This window comes from Narcine bancroftii, chromosome 14, assembly GCF_036971445.1.
Source record: "Narcine bancroftii isolate sNarBan1 chromosome 14, sNarBan1.hap1, whole genome shotgun sequence".
NCBI classification, from domain to species: domain Eukaryota; kingdom Metazoa; phylum Chordata; class Chondrichthyes; order Torpediniformes; family Narcinidae; genus Narcine; species Narcine bancroftii.
The window spans coordinates 2,786,086-2,802,208 of record NC_091482.1 but is presented as its reverse complement, the minus strand read 5'-3'; the positions used below and the strand labels follow the sequence as shown (position 1 = coordinate 2,802,208).

Below are 16,123 nucleotides of genomic sequence, written 5' to 3'. Positions count from 1 at the left end.
GGGAAAATTGGTTGGTTGGGGTTGGGTGTTGGGTTTTTCCTCCTTTGCCTTTTGTCAGTGAGGTGGGCTCTGCGGTCTTCTTCAAAGGAGGTTGCTGCCCGCCAAACTGTGAGGCGCCAAGATGCACGGTTTGAGGCGTTATCAGCCCACTGGCGGTGGTCAATGTGGCAGGCACCAAGAGATTTCTTTAGGCAGTCCTTGTACCTTTTCTTTGGTGCACCTCTGTCACGGTGGCCAGTGGAGAGCTCGCCATATAACACGATCTTGGGAAGGCGATGGTCCTCCATTCTGGAGACGTGACCCATCCAGCGCAGCTGGATCTTCAGCAGCGTGGACTCGATGCTGTTGACCTCTGCCATCTCGAGTACTTCGACGTTAGGGGTGTAAGCGCTCCAATGGATGTTGAGGATGGAGCGGAGACAACGCTGGTGGAAGCGTTCTAGGAGCCGTAGGTGGTGCCGGTAGAGGACCCATGATTCGGAGCCGAACAGGAGTGTGGGTATGACAACGGCTCTGTATACGCTTATCTTTGTGAGGTTTTTCAGTTGGTTGTTTTTCCAGACTCTTTTATGTAGTCTTCCAAAGGCGCTATTTGCCTTGGCGAGTCTGTTGTCTATCTCATTGTCGATCCTTGCATCTGATGAAATGGTGCAGCCGAGATAGGTAAACTGGTTGACCGTTTTGAGTTTTGTGTGCCCGATGGAGATGTGGGGGGGCTGGTAGTCATGGTGGGGAGCTGGCTGATGGAGGACCTCAGTTTTCTTCAGGCTGACTTCCAGGCCAAACATTTTGGCAGTTTCCGCAAAGCAGGACGTCAAGCGCTGAAGAGCTGGCTCTGAATGGGCAACTAAAGCGGCATCATCTGCAAAGAGTAGTTCACGGACAAGTTTCTCTTGTGTCTTGGTGTGAGCTTGCAGGCGCCTCAGATTGAAGAGACTGCCATCCGTGCGGTACCGGATGTAAACAGCGTCTTCATTGTTGGGGTCTTTCATGGCTTGGTTCAGCATCATGCTGAAGAAGATTGAAAAGAGGGTTGGTGCGAGAACACAGCCTTGCTTCACGCCATTGTTAATGGAGAAGGGTTCAGAGAGCTCATTGCTGTATCTGACCCGACCTTGTTGGTTTTCGTGCACTTTAAAACATCATATCTTTAGTCCTCTTTCCTCACAATTCTTTTGATGAAATATCTTGACAGATATTCTTTAAATAGAAGTGACCATCTTTTGAGCTACCAATATGCCTCCTGTGAAAAGGAGAATACAATTCCTGTCTTCTCAGGATCAAATCTTTTCACTGAAGATTTTGGAAACTGTTTTCCACACGAAGAATCTGCTCTCTTTTTTTTTAAATTTTTTATTTTTCACACTATGAACCATACTGACCAAAATACACACAAACATTTCCCTCTTGAATATACTCAGTGTCATTTTCTCCCCTTTTCCCCCCTCCCTTATTTCCCTCCTTCACCCCCCCACCCCACCCACTCAACGTTCAACATATATGATACATTAAACCCATTAAACAATGTCATCACACAATGAAAAAAAGTTTAAAAAAGTGTCCATACAAAAATGGACCCAGTAGAATTCAGTCCTCTTTTCCAAAGAGACAGCGAAGTAGTCTTCCTTTTTTCAAAAGCCACTTATTCCATGTTCCCATTTTCCCAGGAGTAACACCCAACAGCACTTATTCTGGTTTCGGTAATTCGATCTTGTCTTTCACAAGGTTCAACCCCTGTGTATGTCACAGGGTTTTAACTTATGTATTCTCCAAACTGAACTGATCCAAAATTGTCTGAATTTGATAATATTTCTCCAGTTACATCATCATGGAGGTCAGTCCCAATTCTTGGAAACCACATGACTATATACTGGAATTTTAAACAGTTGCAAACCCCAGTTTCTTGTGAACCATGTGATCTTCATCCCACTGCCTTGTAGACGACACGACTCTGAAATTACTCGGAGTTTCATTTTTCTTGTTCAAGTAGTTTAATTTAAAAACAGATGGCTTCCTTCTTGAGCACTTAGATATTTCAATTTTTAAAAAAGTTAATACTCCATTGTACTTGAATAATTAAGAAACACTTCAAATCCATTAGCTCTGTCTTTCCAAGATGCTGCGACTCCAAGAATGAACTCTCTTCTCGGAGTACAATAATTCTCTGTAAATGTGCTGTGACCTGTGTGTTACCCTGTATCAGTCCACAACTAACTTACTAAGAATACATATACAATATTTTAACTATAATTTACAATGATTTTTTTAATAATAAATATAACTTAACCTTAACCTAAATATTACTATTAGCATAGATCCATAACATATTTCAATGAATAGCTACGCTACTCTTGGTACAAACAAAGAAATGCTGGAGGAATTCAGAAGATCAGACAACATCCATGGGTAGAAATGGTCAATGTTTCAAATCAAAACCTTTTATCAGACTACGATAAAAATGTAAAAGTACATACATAAAGGGGGAAAGAAGCTGAGGGAGGAGCACAGATGATAGGACAGAAGGTGTGAAAGGTGGAGAGACAGGTAGAGGGAGGAACCATTGGGTGGGAAAGAAATGTTTAAGAGAGAAAGAAGGGGGGGGGGGGAAAGAGAGTACAGGAGTAGTGCCCAGACAGTAAATTAAAACTTTCTCCTCCAAATTGCAGATGCCTCAGTTTGGCATTATGAGGTTTTTCTCCTCCAATTTTCATATTCAGAGGAGCAACACCAGTGCTAAAAAAAAATAAACATCGACTTCTCTGGTTTCCGTTAGGCCACTTTCCTGTCTTCCTCTCTTCACCATCCCAGTTTCCTTTCCTCTAGCATGCCAACCAATTCCCTCTCCATTCAGAGTTCTCCCCTACCCCCTCACTTCTCTGCACTTTTCTCTTGTGCCATCCCACTCATATTCACCTATGACCTCTTGCTCCTACCCTGCCCCTCCCCCACCATTTTTTTCAGGCACCTGCCTGTTTTTTGCTCATACCTTGACGAAGGGCTCAGGCCCAAATGCTGCGTGACTCGCTGAGTTTCTCCAGCACTTCTGCGTAAAGTACAATCACAGTGACTGCAGACTTTCTTGTTTAACTGTAAACAGCAGTGTGTTTTTCATTCAATGGCCTTTGATCATGGCTGAGATGTCACATCTGGTCAAATACTACTTCAAAATCAAGCAAAGACATTCTCATCTCACCAATCATCACCCATGGATTAGTGAGTGACTAGACTAGACCACAATGCAATGTAATACTTTTGAATACTGGCCTAATATTATTGTCAAGCAATACATTTAATCTGTTATTTCAAATCAATGCATAATTTCTACCAATCTTCCACTAACCTACCTTATCAGCTCAAAAAGCTCTATTTGTTCTTTTGTTAAGAGTGTTTCACAGTTTCAGCGTGCTTGTTTAATTTTTTTAAATTTAGACAAACAGCACTGTAACAGGTCAATTTGGCCCCAATAGTCCGAGCCACCCAATTTACACCCCATTAACCTCCACCGTTGTACATTTTTAAAGGGTAGAAGGAAACCAGAGCCCCCAGAGAAAACCCATGCAGACGGGAGAACATACAAACTCCTTAGAGACAGCAGGGATTCAAACCCAGGTTCAGTCCCAATCGGTGGCAGTGTCAAGGTGTGGCACTAACCACTAAGCCAACTGTGCCTGATAGGAATGAATTTTGTATCTCACTCCTCTGTTTTATTGAAATCTTTAAGAAATAAAATCAGTTGCATTAAAGTTGGATCATAATTTTGCACAAACTACAATTTGCAAGAACCTTACTGATGGAATTTAAATGGGATAAAATGCACAAAAAAAAACTGCATTTACCATTAATATCAGCTTTCTCAAAACGGACCCAGACTATTTTTTCCTTTTCATCTGTTGGAAGTGTGCCAGTGTATGCCTAGGATGAAAACAAATTTAAAGGAAAACTAAATCATACCAATGGAAGAACTTATATTTTTTTCCTCCAGTGAGAAGAACAACAATAACACAGTAAAAACATTTTAAAGTGCTTCACAGGAGTGTTGTCAAATAACGCATCAATCATATCCAGGCCAGCATGAACAAGTTGAGCCAAAGAGCCTGTTTCCATGACATTCCATTCTATGACTGTATAGAACCCTTCAGATTTCAACATTTGCTGTCTCTTGAATGAGATAGGGACAAGTTAAGTGAATCACCAAAATTTTGACAAATGAAATAATAATGTAACAAAAAGTTGCATTATATTAGTTAGCTCATTAATTAGCTACTTTAATTAGGGTAATTTGGTAGAATAAATAGAAAGGTAGAATAATTTTTAAATGCTGAGAAACTGAAAAGTGTCAGTGTTCAGAGGGAAATGATTGTCTTTATACATGAATCATGAAGTTAGCAAGCAGGTACAGCAAACAATTGATAAGGTAAGCACTACAGTGGCCTTTATTGCAAGAAGATACAAGTTCTGTAATTATAAAGGTGACAGTTGGACGATTCTGTACATGTCCTATCTGTCTACCACAGACAAAAGAGACTGCAGATACTGGGATCTGAAGGGTAAAAATAATCTACTGAAGAAACTCAGCAGGTCAAGCAGAATCAGTGGGAGGAACAGAAATGTTGGCATTTCAGGCTGGAGCCTTTAAAGTTTGATGCTTGTGGCCTTCACTAGTCACAATTTTAAAATAAACCTTTTATTGGTGATCCGAAATATTAACAGTTCTTTTTTTTTTCCTCCCACTGTTGCAATTTGATCCATTGATTGTTTTTTGATTTGTTTACCCCAGGAAGAATATATTTTCAATAATAGAAAAAAGTTGTTTCAAAAATTACAAACCTAATAAAATACCAACAAAATTTATATACATTATCTCCATAAATATATTCAAATTATTGAAATATATTAAGTAATTTCAGTTTATATCAAGAGAAACTTAAAGTTTAAATCACAAGAACAGATTCAATAGATATTAGAGTTGAGAACTTATGCCAATCAGGACAAGATGAAACAACAACTGACAGGTTAATGTATTAGGAAGAGAAGCTTAACTAGCTGACAATTTACACACTTGGCAGCAGTTACCTGAGGGACTACATCTTGCAGAAACGTGACAACACTCTCCATGTAGGACTGTTCCCTGAAAAATAAATACACAAATATTTCACAACAGAACTCAAAACATAAAATCACACACTTCTATCTGAAAATAACTGGAAGATTTTGTTTTGGGAGCTAAAGAAGGAGAAGAGAGAATTCAAATTTTACACACAGGGCTTCCAAATCTGATTAAAGAAAATAAAACTCTGAATTAAATTCAATCAAATTACACCTTGTTTCTTCTCTTAACACGCACCTTCCTGATGCACTACTTCCCCAAACTAACTGGAAAATGAGATTTCATTACACTATTTCACAGAATGCAAATATTATAGCATGGAATTATTCAATTCAGCAAATTAAGTTAATGCCAGCTCACATACCCTTGCACAGCCCTCCTGATCAAAATCCCATTGGATAATTCTTGACGGTCAAATAACCTTTCCCTTTCACCTCGATTATTCACATTATGTAGCTTTGTGTAGGTTGTACTCAGCCTGAAGAAAACTGAGGTCCTCCATCAGCCAGCTCCCCACCATGACTACCAGCCCCCCTACATCTCCATCGGGCACACAAAACTCAAAACGGTCAACCAGTTTACCTATCTCGGCTGCACCATTTCATCAGATGCAAGGATCGACAATGAGATAGACAACAGACTCGCCAAGGCAAACAGCGCCTTTGGAAGACTACACAAAAGAGTCTGGAAAAACAACCAACTGAAAAACCTCACAAAGATAAGCGTATACAGAGCCGTTGTCATACCCACACTCCTGTTCGGCTCCGAATCATGGGTCCTCTACCGGCACCACCTACGGCTCCTAGAACGCTTCCACCAGCGTTGTCTCTGCTCCATCCTCAACATCCATTGGAGCGCTCACACCCCTAACGTCGAGGTACTCGAGATGGCAGAGGTCGACAGCATCGAGTCCACGCTGCTGAAGATCCAGCTGCGCTGGATGGGTCACGTCTCCAGAATGGAGGACCATCGCCTTCCCAAGATCGTATTATATGGCGAGCTCTCCACTGGCCACCGTGACAGAGGTGCACCAAAGAAAAGGTACAAGGACTGCCTAAAGAAATCTCTTGGTGCCTGCCACATTGACCACCGCCAGTGGGCTGATAACGCCTCAAACCGTGCATCGTGGCGCCTCACAGTTTGGCGGGCAGCAGCCTCCTTTGAAGAAGACCGCAGAGCCCACCTCACTGACAAAAGGCAAAGGAGGAAAAACCCAACACCCAACCCCAACCCACCAATTTTCCCTTGCAACCGCTGCAATCGTGTCTGCCTGTCCCGCATCGGACTGGTCAGCCACAAACGAGCCTGCAGCTGACATGGACTTTTTACCCCCTCCATAAATCTTCGTCCGCGAAGCCAAGCCAAAGAACTCTAGTGTACAAAATTACTTTTTTTTATTATTATATACTCTTGATTTCATTTTAGAATATGGACTCCATGTTTTTATTACATCTTGTACACTGCTATGCTTGTGTTAAGGGCAAGCTTTGCAAACAGAGTTACAGTCTGATTTCAGGACAATTACAGTAGAAGTCCAAAAATACAGATGCCAGAAATCCGGACCACCTGAGAATCCAGACTTATTGAAAATTCTCACACTTTTTTTCTTAAATTTAATAGGCTTTTGTGTACATGCATGCGTAAGTGCCACAGATGCACAGCAGTAACAAGTTGACTTTAAATGAAGCATGCTGTATTTTCTTATAAATAAACTATCAAAATGTATCTGTTCATCTCTTACTTATTCCTCCTTAAATTTGATTTTTAAAAGTACTGCCTGAGAATCCAGACCAACCCAATCCCCAAGCAGTCCATATTTTCAGGGTTCTACTATATTTGGCCATTCCAACCATAATTTCTCACCTACACCACTATTATCGCACTGCAACTCCAGTTCAAGTAGCCTTTGTCATTTTAAACCAAACTGCAAATCCAGTGCACAGCAAAAAAAAGACAATGTTCCTCCAAACCATGGTGCTGCATAAAGCAACACAAGTCTACACCAAAACAGCGTAAGACAACACAAGACTACACTATTACTATGCAAGACAAAATAAAAAAAACTACACTAGAGTACAACCTACACAAAGCTACATAATGTGAACAGTGCAAGCAATACAATAATTTTAAAGGCACAGTAGAGTTAAGTTACAATATACTCTGGATATTAAACATCTGATAGCTTGAGTGAAGAAACCACCACATAATTCATGCCCGAAAGATTCAACACCTATGCCAATGGCAGGAAGATGAGTATGGTCCCCCACAATGCGGCCAGCCTCCACAGACACAGTGCATGAAGAAATGCTCGCAATGGTGGAAGAGACACCCGAGAACCTCCTCAACTGGCCTCACCATCCACCTCAGAGCCCCGCAATGTAAGACGACGCAGACTCCAGAACCCCTGAACCAAGCCACCCTCCGCAGAACACGTCACAACATCCCCACCTTGGTCACCAGCAACAAGCAACGCCGAAGACTTGGAAGCCTCATGCTCACAGCAGACCCCACAGCAGTCGAGGCTGCATAGCTTCGTAGCTTCTTCCCAAAGGCCTGTTATTGCTTGGCGATTTACATATTGCAACATCTCACGATGCTCTACCGTCCATTCTTTCCAATTAAAAATTGTGCTCGGTGCCTTATTTAAAAAGTTACAGTAGCACCAGGTCCGGAGAGGCTACTGCCGCACTGCCATCTTGAACCAGGAGCAACTCTGTTGCTCTTTTACCATTAAACAAAAAAAAAGAGGTTATTTGGGTTTCACAAGCCAATCAAATCACCAAAAATAACCCCACAATTTCATCCTATGGTGTCATAGTGTTTCAGAGAGACAGCACAGAAAAAGGCCCTTCAACCCATCAACAGTAATCCCACATTGTCAACTACAACAACCTTCCCCCAAGATTCTACCATTCATCCACTAGGAGCTACTTACAGTGGACAATTAATTTACCAACACTTTGGGATGTGGTGAGAAACCAGAGCGCCCGGTCATAGAGAGAATGTGCTAACACCACCCAGAGAGCATCTTCATCAAGCCCGAAACATTGGTCATCATATTTCTTTATCTTTGCTGCATAGAGTACTCTGTTTGACCTGCGGAGTTTCTCCAACATTATTTTTACCACCCTTATATTACCCTTCCCTTAATTATACTCTTAGTATTGTTCTTTCATCAGTCCATATAAATCTTATCTCAAAACACCAAAATCAGCAGGCAAACTTCAAATTCTTCAAATAAACCACATTAAAATTTTGTGTCAAAGTTTCCCGAGCACCTTGGGCACGTCAGCTCTAATTAACAAACTCTCGTGCCACATCCTATCAGAAAGCACGACAACAGTGGGCCTTGGAACTCATGATTTTCCTGGGTTTTGAAATCAAGAATCAAACCATCCAAAGCCAATCCAAACCTTATCACAAGGACATGTAGCTTTTCCTAAAATTAGGATTTTTCCCTCAAAATCGGTTTCAAATTCAATTTCCTTTCGACCCAAACATTTTTCCGGTGAGGTTATTTTACTCCCATAGTGGACTTGGGGTTGGAATAAGTTTCAGCCAGCGTTTATTTTACTCCCTTAGTGGACTTGGGGTTGGAATAAGTTTCAGCCAGCGTTTATTTTACTCCCTTAGTGGACTTGGGGTTGGAATAAGTTTCAGCCAGCGTTTATTTTACTCCCTTAGTGGACTTGGGGTTGGAATAAGTTTCAGCCAGCGTTTATTTTACTCCCTTAGTGGACTTGGGGTTGGAATAAGTTTCAGCCAGCGTTTATTTTACTCCCTTAGTGGACTTGGGGTTGGAATAAGTTTCAGCCAGCGTTTATTTTACTCCCTTAGTGGACTTGGGGTTGGAATAAGTTTCAGCCAGCGTTTATTTTGCTCCCTTAGTGGACTTGGGGTTGGAATAAGTTTCAGCCAGCGTTTATTTTACTCCCTTAGTGGACTTGGGGTTGGAATAAGTTTCAGCCAGCGTTTATTTTACTCCCTTAGTGGGCTTGGGGTTGGAATAAGTTTCAGCCAGCATTTATTTTACTCCCTTAGTGGACTTGGGGTTGGAATAAGTTTCAGCCAGCGTTTATTTTGCTCCCTTAGTGGACTTGGGGTTGGAATAAGTTTCAGCCAGCGTTTATTTTACTCCCTTAGTGGACTTGGGGTTGGAATAAGTTTCAGCCAGTGTTTATTTTACTCCCTCAGTGGACTTGGGGTTGGAATAAGTTACTTGGATTCCTTGAAAAATAAACATCTGATAATCTTCAAAAAAAAGGACATGTAGCTTTTCCCATCCTGACCCAAGCGTCACTATAATTCAGACTGTCCAGATATTTCTGTCCTGGGTGAACTCTACTGCAGATGAGGAAAAGTATTTGCTAAAATGTGTTTATAGCAGGAGTACCAAACTGGCCTGATCTCTTTCCACCCGAGGTATCAGGCACCGGCAGGGATGGGTAAATTCCGGCTAAGCGAGTTTTCCGGTTGTTTGGAGTACCAAACTGGCCTGATCTCTTTCCACCCGAGGTATCAGGCACCGGCAGGGATGGGTAAATTCCGGCTAAGCGAGTTTTCCGGTTGTTTGAGACTCATTCCTACAATGCCTAACTAATACCAAAACAAAAAAATACTGAACCTCCACTGAACAAACTTGCATGAATATATAAACCTTAAAGCATTTGACTTTATTTTTAGTCATATTCTTTGAAAACATTTAACCATCACTGCAGGTTTATCCCCCTTCATGGAGCCACCCAAAAGACAAACAATATCATAATTAACCCACCCCCTCCCTCAAGTTTACAGATAAAGACTTCTTTGGCTTGGCTTCGCGGACGAAGATTTATGGAGGGGTAATGTCCACGTCTGCTGCAGGCTCGTTGGTGACTGACAAGTCCGATGCGGGACAGGCAGGCACGGTTGCAGCGGTTGCAAGGGAAAATTGGTGGGTTGGGGTTGGGTGTTGGGTTTTTCTTTCTTTGTCTTTTGTCAGTGAGGTGGGCTCTGCGGTCTTCTTCAAAGGAGGTTGCTGCCCGCCGAACTGTGAGGTGCCAAGATGCACGGTCGGAGGCGAGATCAGCCCACTGGCGGTGGTCAATGGGGCAGGCACCAAGAGATTTCTTTAAGCAGTCCTTGTACCTCTTCTTTGGGGCACCTCTGTCTCAGTGGCCAGTGGAGAGCTCGCCATAGAACACGATCTTGGGAAGGCGATGGTCCTCCATTCTGGAGATGTGACCCACCCAGCACAGTTGGATCTTCAGCAGCATGGATTCGATGCTTGCGGACTCTGCCAGCTCGAGTACTTCGATGTTGGTGATGAAGTCATTCCAATGAATGTTGAGGATGGAACGGAGACAGCGCTGATGGAACCGTTATAGGAGCCGAAGGTGATGCCGGTAGAGGACCCATGATTCGGAGCCGAACAGGAGCGTGGGTATGACAACGGCTCTGTACACGCTGATCTTTGTGTGTTTCTTCAGGTGGTTGTTTTTCCAGACTCTTTTGTGTAGTCTCCAAAGACTTACTAATACACTTAATAAAAGACTCTTACTAAACAGGAATAAGGAGATACTTTAAGAGAGTCACCCCAACAGCCAAATGGCATCAACCAGCTCTTCATCCTGGGCAATGCCATTTTATTCAAACACAACTTTATTCAAACAGCTGCTCCAAGCAAAACACGACCAAGGCACTCCACTGGCTGAATATTTGCTCTCATCTTCACCAAAGGTTTATGTGTTACTTCAGAGAACATTTACTTGTACAGTTTTAAACTTTTGTTTAAAGATTTATTTATTCATACATTTTTATTATTTATTTACTTATGCTCTTCTATTTTTTTAAGCCGGTTACTTGCAGTTGCCAGTTGCTTAAATTTCAGAGAACTGGAGTTTTACTGAATATAGTCTTCATTCCCAAAATAAATATGACACATGTAGATGGCTTGCATCGAGCCTGAGTGGCTATAATCTGCTTTGTGCAGAGTTTGGTGTGAGTTGTTGCATGATGAATAGAGATCCATGTAGGACTGTATTTGCTGAGCAAATTATTGACATTGCCTTCACTATCGTGGAACTGGATTTGCTTGGTCACACTGACTCACAGAGGACATGCTATTTGGGTAGAGGAGATAAAACGGGAAAGCAAAATTAAGCCAGCAAAGTCTGGACAGTTTCAGAATTCAGAAGTGTTAAAACTGTAGAAGGCACCACCTCGAGGCCAAAGGGATTTATTTCATGGATTGCACAAAAGTGCTCGAGAAACTCAGCAGATGATGCAGCATCCATAGGAGGTAAAAGGCAGTCAATGTTTTGGGCCTGAGCTCTTCATCAGGAACGTTGAAATTCAAGCAGATGCCAGAAATAAAACATCAGGAGAGGGAGGAGGAAAAGGGTTAGGAGCAAAAACTAACAGGTGAGAGGGTAGACGAGAAAGAATCTGAGAAGTGATAGGGGAAGAGGCAGAGAGCAAAGAAGGATAGGTCTTCATTCCTACACAATCATGGGTTCATCCATTGCCAGGGTGAGGCCAAATGTAAACATGAGGAACAACAAAGAACATAATGACATGAATTTTGGGTTCTCACAGGTTTAGATACCCACCTACTCCAATACAGTTCTACTGTTTCCATCCATCCTTCACCTGCTCCCATTCTACTTTCCTCATCCCACCACCACCACCTCCCCTCCTCCTTGTGGTCTCTTCCTCCACCTGTCTCACCACATCTCCCACCTTCCCTTGTCCAGTATCCTATCACCTCTTAGCATCTCCACAGCATTCTGTTTATACTTGCTATCTCCCCTTTCTCGTTTAGTCTCAACAAAGAGCCCCAACCCAAAACAATGATTTGACCATTTCTCTCCATGGATACTGACTGACCTGCCGTTCCTCCAACCTCTCTTCATTCATTCATTCAAGAGTCCAGCATCTGCAGTTTTTGTGCTTCTCCACAATTAGAAAGCAGAATGACTGGTTGCATTACAGCCTGGTTTAGAAACTAGACTGCCCAAGAAACAGACAGCTACAAATAGTGTCTAACCTAGTCAAATTCATCACAGTACTGACCTCCCCTTCATTGACTGCCTCAGTAAGGCAGTCAACGTCATAAAGAGCACCCTCCATTGCCCGAGTCACACTCTCCTGTTGATGCTACCTTCAAGAAGGAGGCAGAGAAGCCAAGGTCTGACCCTTGTTGCTTCAGGAACATGCTCTTGAAGCTCCTATTACTAGCACTCTTCCTGGAACATCAGAAATCTGTTTGCACTCTTGCAACATCACATTTTTTTCACTAACTGCAAATGGGAGTATTTTCAGATTTCAGATTTATTGTTAGAGTCCAAACATGGCATCACATACAATCCTGAGATTCTTTTTTCCTGCAGGCAAGGCAGAATTACCACTAATTTGTAGTGCAGACAAAAACTGTACACAGCGTAAACATGTAAACAAAGAACTGTAAACAGATAATGAATGTAAACAAACTGTAGTACAATACAGAGAGAACAAAAAGAAAATCGATGAAGTGCACAAGAAAGAGTCCTTAAATGGTCCCTGATTGAGTTGGTTGTTGAGGAGTCTGATGGCAGCAGCGAGAACAGAGTATGTGCTGGGTGGGGTGGGTCCTTGGTGATTGCTGCTGCTCTCCAACAGCAGTGTTCCCTGTAGATGCACAGTACAACTCGGGTCTATGTCAGATATACGGTTTTTTCGGAGAACTGGTCCTTTTTTTTTTTTTAAACAGCCCAGTAGCAATAGCAAATCACAACAACAAACAAGAAGGGAAGGTTTTTAAAGAATTAAAATAATGTTTAATTCTCACAAAAAAAAATGCTGGCTGCCGCCGATCACCAACATCTTCCCACCGAGGCCCACTCCTGCCAGGAGCCTGACGTCCCCCCAGGAGCCCAAGGTCCCTGGTCAGTTCGGCTCCAAAGAAATTTTGGATAAATGAGGATTTCAGATTTGTTTCGGATTTAAAATTTTTCAGATAATTGAAGAAATTTGCCAGGATTTCTGGTGTCATACGAAACCTCCACTGACTCCTGGGGAAGTAGAGGTGCTGACGTGCTTTCTTCAGGATGCTATTGGTGTGTTGAGTCCAGGAAAGATCCTCCAAGATAGTGACTCCCAAGAATTTAAAATTGCTCACCCTCTACACCTCTGATCCCCCAATGATCACAGGATTGAAAACCTCTAGCTTTCCTTTCCTGAAGCCAACAATCAGCTCCTTAGTTTTGGTGGCATTGAGTGCAAGGCTGCTGTTGGTGCACCATTCAGCCAAGTTTTCGATCTCCATCCTGCATGCTAACTCATTCCCTTCCTTTATACAACCCCCTACCATGGTATCGTCAGCAAATTTGTAGATGGTGATTTTGTCATTATTTATCTATCTATTTCACATTTATTATCTTTGTTCATTCTTGTGTGGCAATTTATTCTCATTGTTTGTGTAGCTGCATCGTGCTTATGTATTTAACAAGCACTTGTCATATCTCATGATACAGGATAGATAAGAAGGTAAAGATGCCATTTGGGATACTGATCATAGAGCATGGTAAACCTTTACCAGACCACAGCTGGAGTATTGTGTACAGTTCCTATCATGACCTACTAGAGAGGAGGAAAAGTAGATTTATCAGGATGTTGCATGGGATAAAGTTTTACACTTTAATGAGGGGAAGAATAGGCTGAGTTTGTTTCTCTTGGAGCCAAAGAGGCTAGGGGGGACCTGATAGAGGTATTCAAAATTAGGATGAAAAAGATAATGTGGAGAGTGAGAAACATTTTCCCCCATATGGAGATATGTGAATCTAATGAGCATGGATTTGAGAAGTTAAAGGGGATTTGGAAAAAAAAAAGTGGCATTACATTCTACAGCACACAGCCTGTGATAGTGGTGGAGGGAAGTACTGTAATACCAGGATGTGTTCTGGAATTGCCAAAGCATAGAATGCTCTGGACCAAATATGGCTGCAGTCTCAAAGAACTATAACGTTATGAAACACAATTTAAGTTTTATAAATCCATGTTGTCTCTGCCCTGTCTCTTAATTATTTTCTGTGCAATGCTGTAATGACAAATTCCAACATTATTTCTATAACTTACACACACTCACACCACCTTTCTGCATGCTGGAATTCTAATTTCCTAATTTTGATGAAAGGTCATCAATCTGAAATGTTAACTGTTGTCTGTTGGGAGTTTTCCAGCATTCTCTGCATTTGCTTTTGAACAACACTTAATCAAAACAAGAACATTCAATGAAGTGTTCCGCAATCTTAAAACTTTAAAGCAAAACCAACACTTCTCTTAAGCAGCAAATGTGTTTGGTGAAACAATTCACATAAACAAATTCCTTACGTGACTGCCTGATGTCGGACCATTATTCCCCCAGAACAGCGGCTGGAACGACGTGGAGAGTCTGTAGCCATAGCTTCCCTTCACTACAAAATTTAAAAGAACCCAAACTGTTAGTTTAATCTCAAATCAAGAAAAAAACCTACATATAGAACAAACATCATTCTTAACGTCATGATGTCCCAAAAGCACTTCCCAGGCAATGAAATATTTCATAATTGTAATCATGTACACCTCAAAAATGGATGAAATGACCAGTGTGTAAAAGTAGAAGACACAAATTTCTTGTTTATTTTCATTGTGTGATGACATTGTTTAATGGGTTTAATGTATCATATAGGTTGAACGTTGAGTGGGTGGAGAGGTGGGGTGAAGGAGGGAGGGGAGAGGGGAAAAGGGGAGAAAATGACACTATATATTCAAGAGGAAAATTTTTTTGTGTATTTTGGTTAGTATGGTTCAGAGTGTGAAAAATAAAAATAAAAATTTTAAAAAAGCATTTAGCCACAGACTCAGACAAAAATATTCCCTGAACTTCTTACCTAACTTGCCTTGCATGTGATCATAAATAAAGTTGGAGTAGGGACAGAGGGAACGTTATCTTCACACAAATTAAGATGTCCCCAACAACACAATTCAATTCGAACTTCATAAAAGAATTAGGGCAATATTGTTTTATTTTCCATATGAGCCATTTGGTCTCAATCTCTACTTTCAGAGCCAACATAAAGGCTTTTCCTTTTTGTAAGCCCACACCAATTTGAAATGCAATTTAGGATGATGAATAATGAAATTTTATATCAGAAGCATACTCAATTTGTTTCTCCCCGGGAGAGACAAGGTTATTGGTAGATTAGTAATGTTGGGGAGAATATTAACCTCAATCTTTGAAAATTGCTATGCAAAAATCCATATGAACTCTACTGAAAGAGTTATATGATGGTTTGTCGATTACCTGAGATGGTATTGATTTGATTCACATCAAACTTGCAAAAAGAATGCTTGTGCAAGATTTTTATTAGATGTTGGAAATGCTACATAGCTCAGCATATCAAAGTATAATATTAGCTGGGGTATATTAAGGAGTATTTTGTGCAAGAGTTAACACAGGTGATGCTCAGAAGATCAGTGTACAATATTGGTATTAGCATATGAAGGAGTATGTTGAGGAGGGTAAAAGTTCATTCCCACCTTACTTAGAGGGTCTCATTATTGCTACATGCTGCCATAACTCACCTCATACCAACCAACCTCATTGGGGTGGTGCGGTTAGTGCAATGGTGTTACAGTGCCAGCGATCAGGTCAGGGGTTTGAATCTCTGGAGTTGGTATGGTCTCCCCACGTCTGTGGGGGTTTTCCCCAAGGGGTCTGGTTTCCGTTTGAAAAGTACTGGGGGTTGCAGGTTAATTGGGTATAAATGGGCAGCACGGGCCTGTGGGCCAAAATGGAATGTTATTTTCTGGCAAGGATGAATCCAGTAGGTGGAAGGCCTTCAAGGATGAAATTTTGAGACCACAGCGATTGCATGTTCCTGCCAGGAATAAGGGTAAAATTAGCAGACATAGGGAACTTTGGTTTTCAAGGGATATTGGAGACTTGGTAAAGAAGGGGGCTATATGTGATATAGGCAACAAGGAGCAAATGAGCTATTTGCAGAGTATAGAAAATGT

General features: G+C 41.6%; 1 protein-coding gene across 9 annotated transcripts in view; it reads right to left on the bottom strand.

The window, feature by feature from the left end:
- bcas3 (BCAS3 microtubule associated cell migration factor) overlaps nt 1-16,123 on the bottom strand; it is a 728,081-nt gene that overhangs the window by 701,677 nt on the left and 10,281 nt on the right. For 8 of the 9 annotated variants that reach the window (XM_069911282.1, XM_069911281.1, XM_069911285.1 and 5 more), the window contains exons 2-4: nt 14,456-14,538; nt 5,074-5,128; nt 3,837-3,912 (exon numbers count right to left, since the gene is read on the bottom strand). In XM_069911282.1, the coding sequence (XP_069767383.1) occupies nt 3,837-3,912; nt 5,074-5,128; nt 14,456-14,526 (202 nt within the window). In that variant the 5' untranslated portion in view covers nt 14,527-14,538. Of the gene's footprint in view, nt 1-3,836; nt 3,913-5,073; nt 5,129-14,455; nt 14,539-15,688; nt 15,955-16,123 lie in introns of those variants that run through there. The other variant, XM_069911283.1, reaches the window with a different exon arrangement.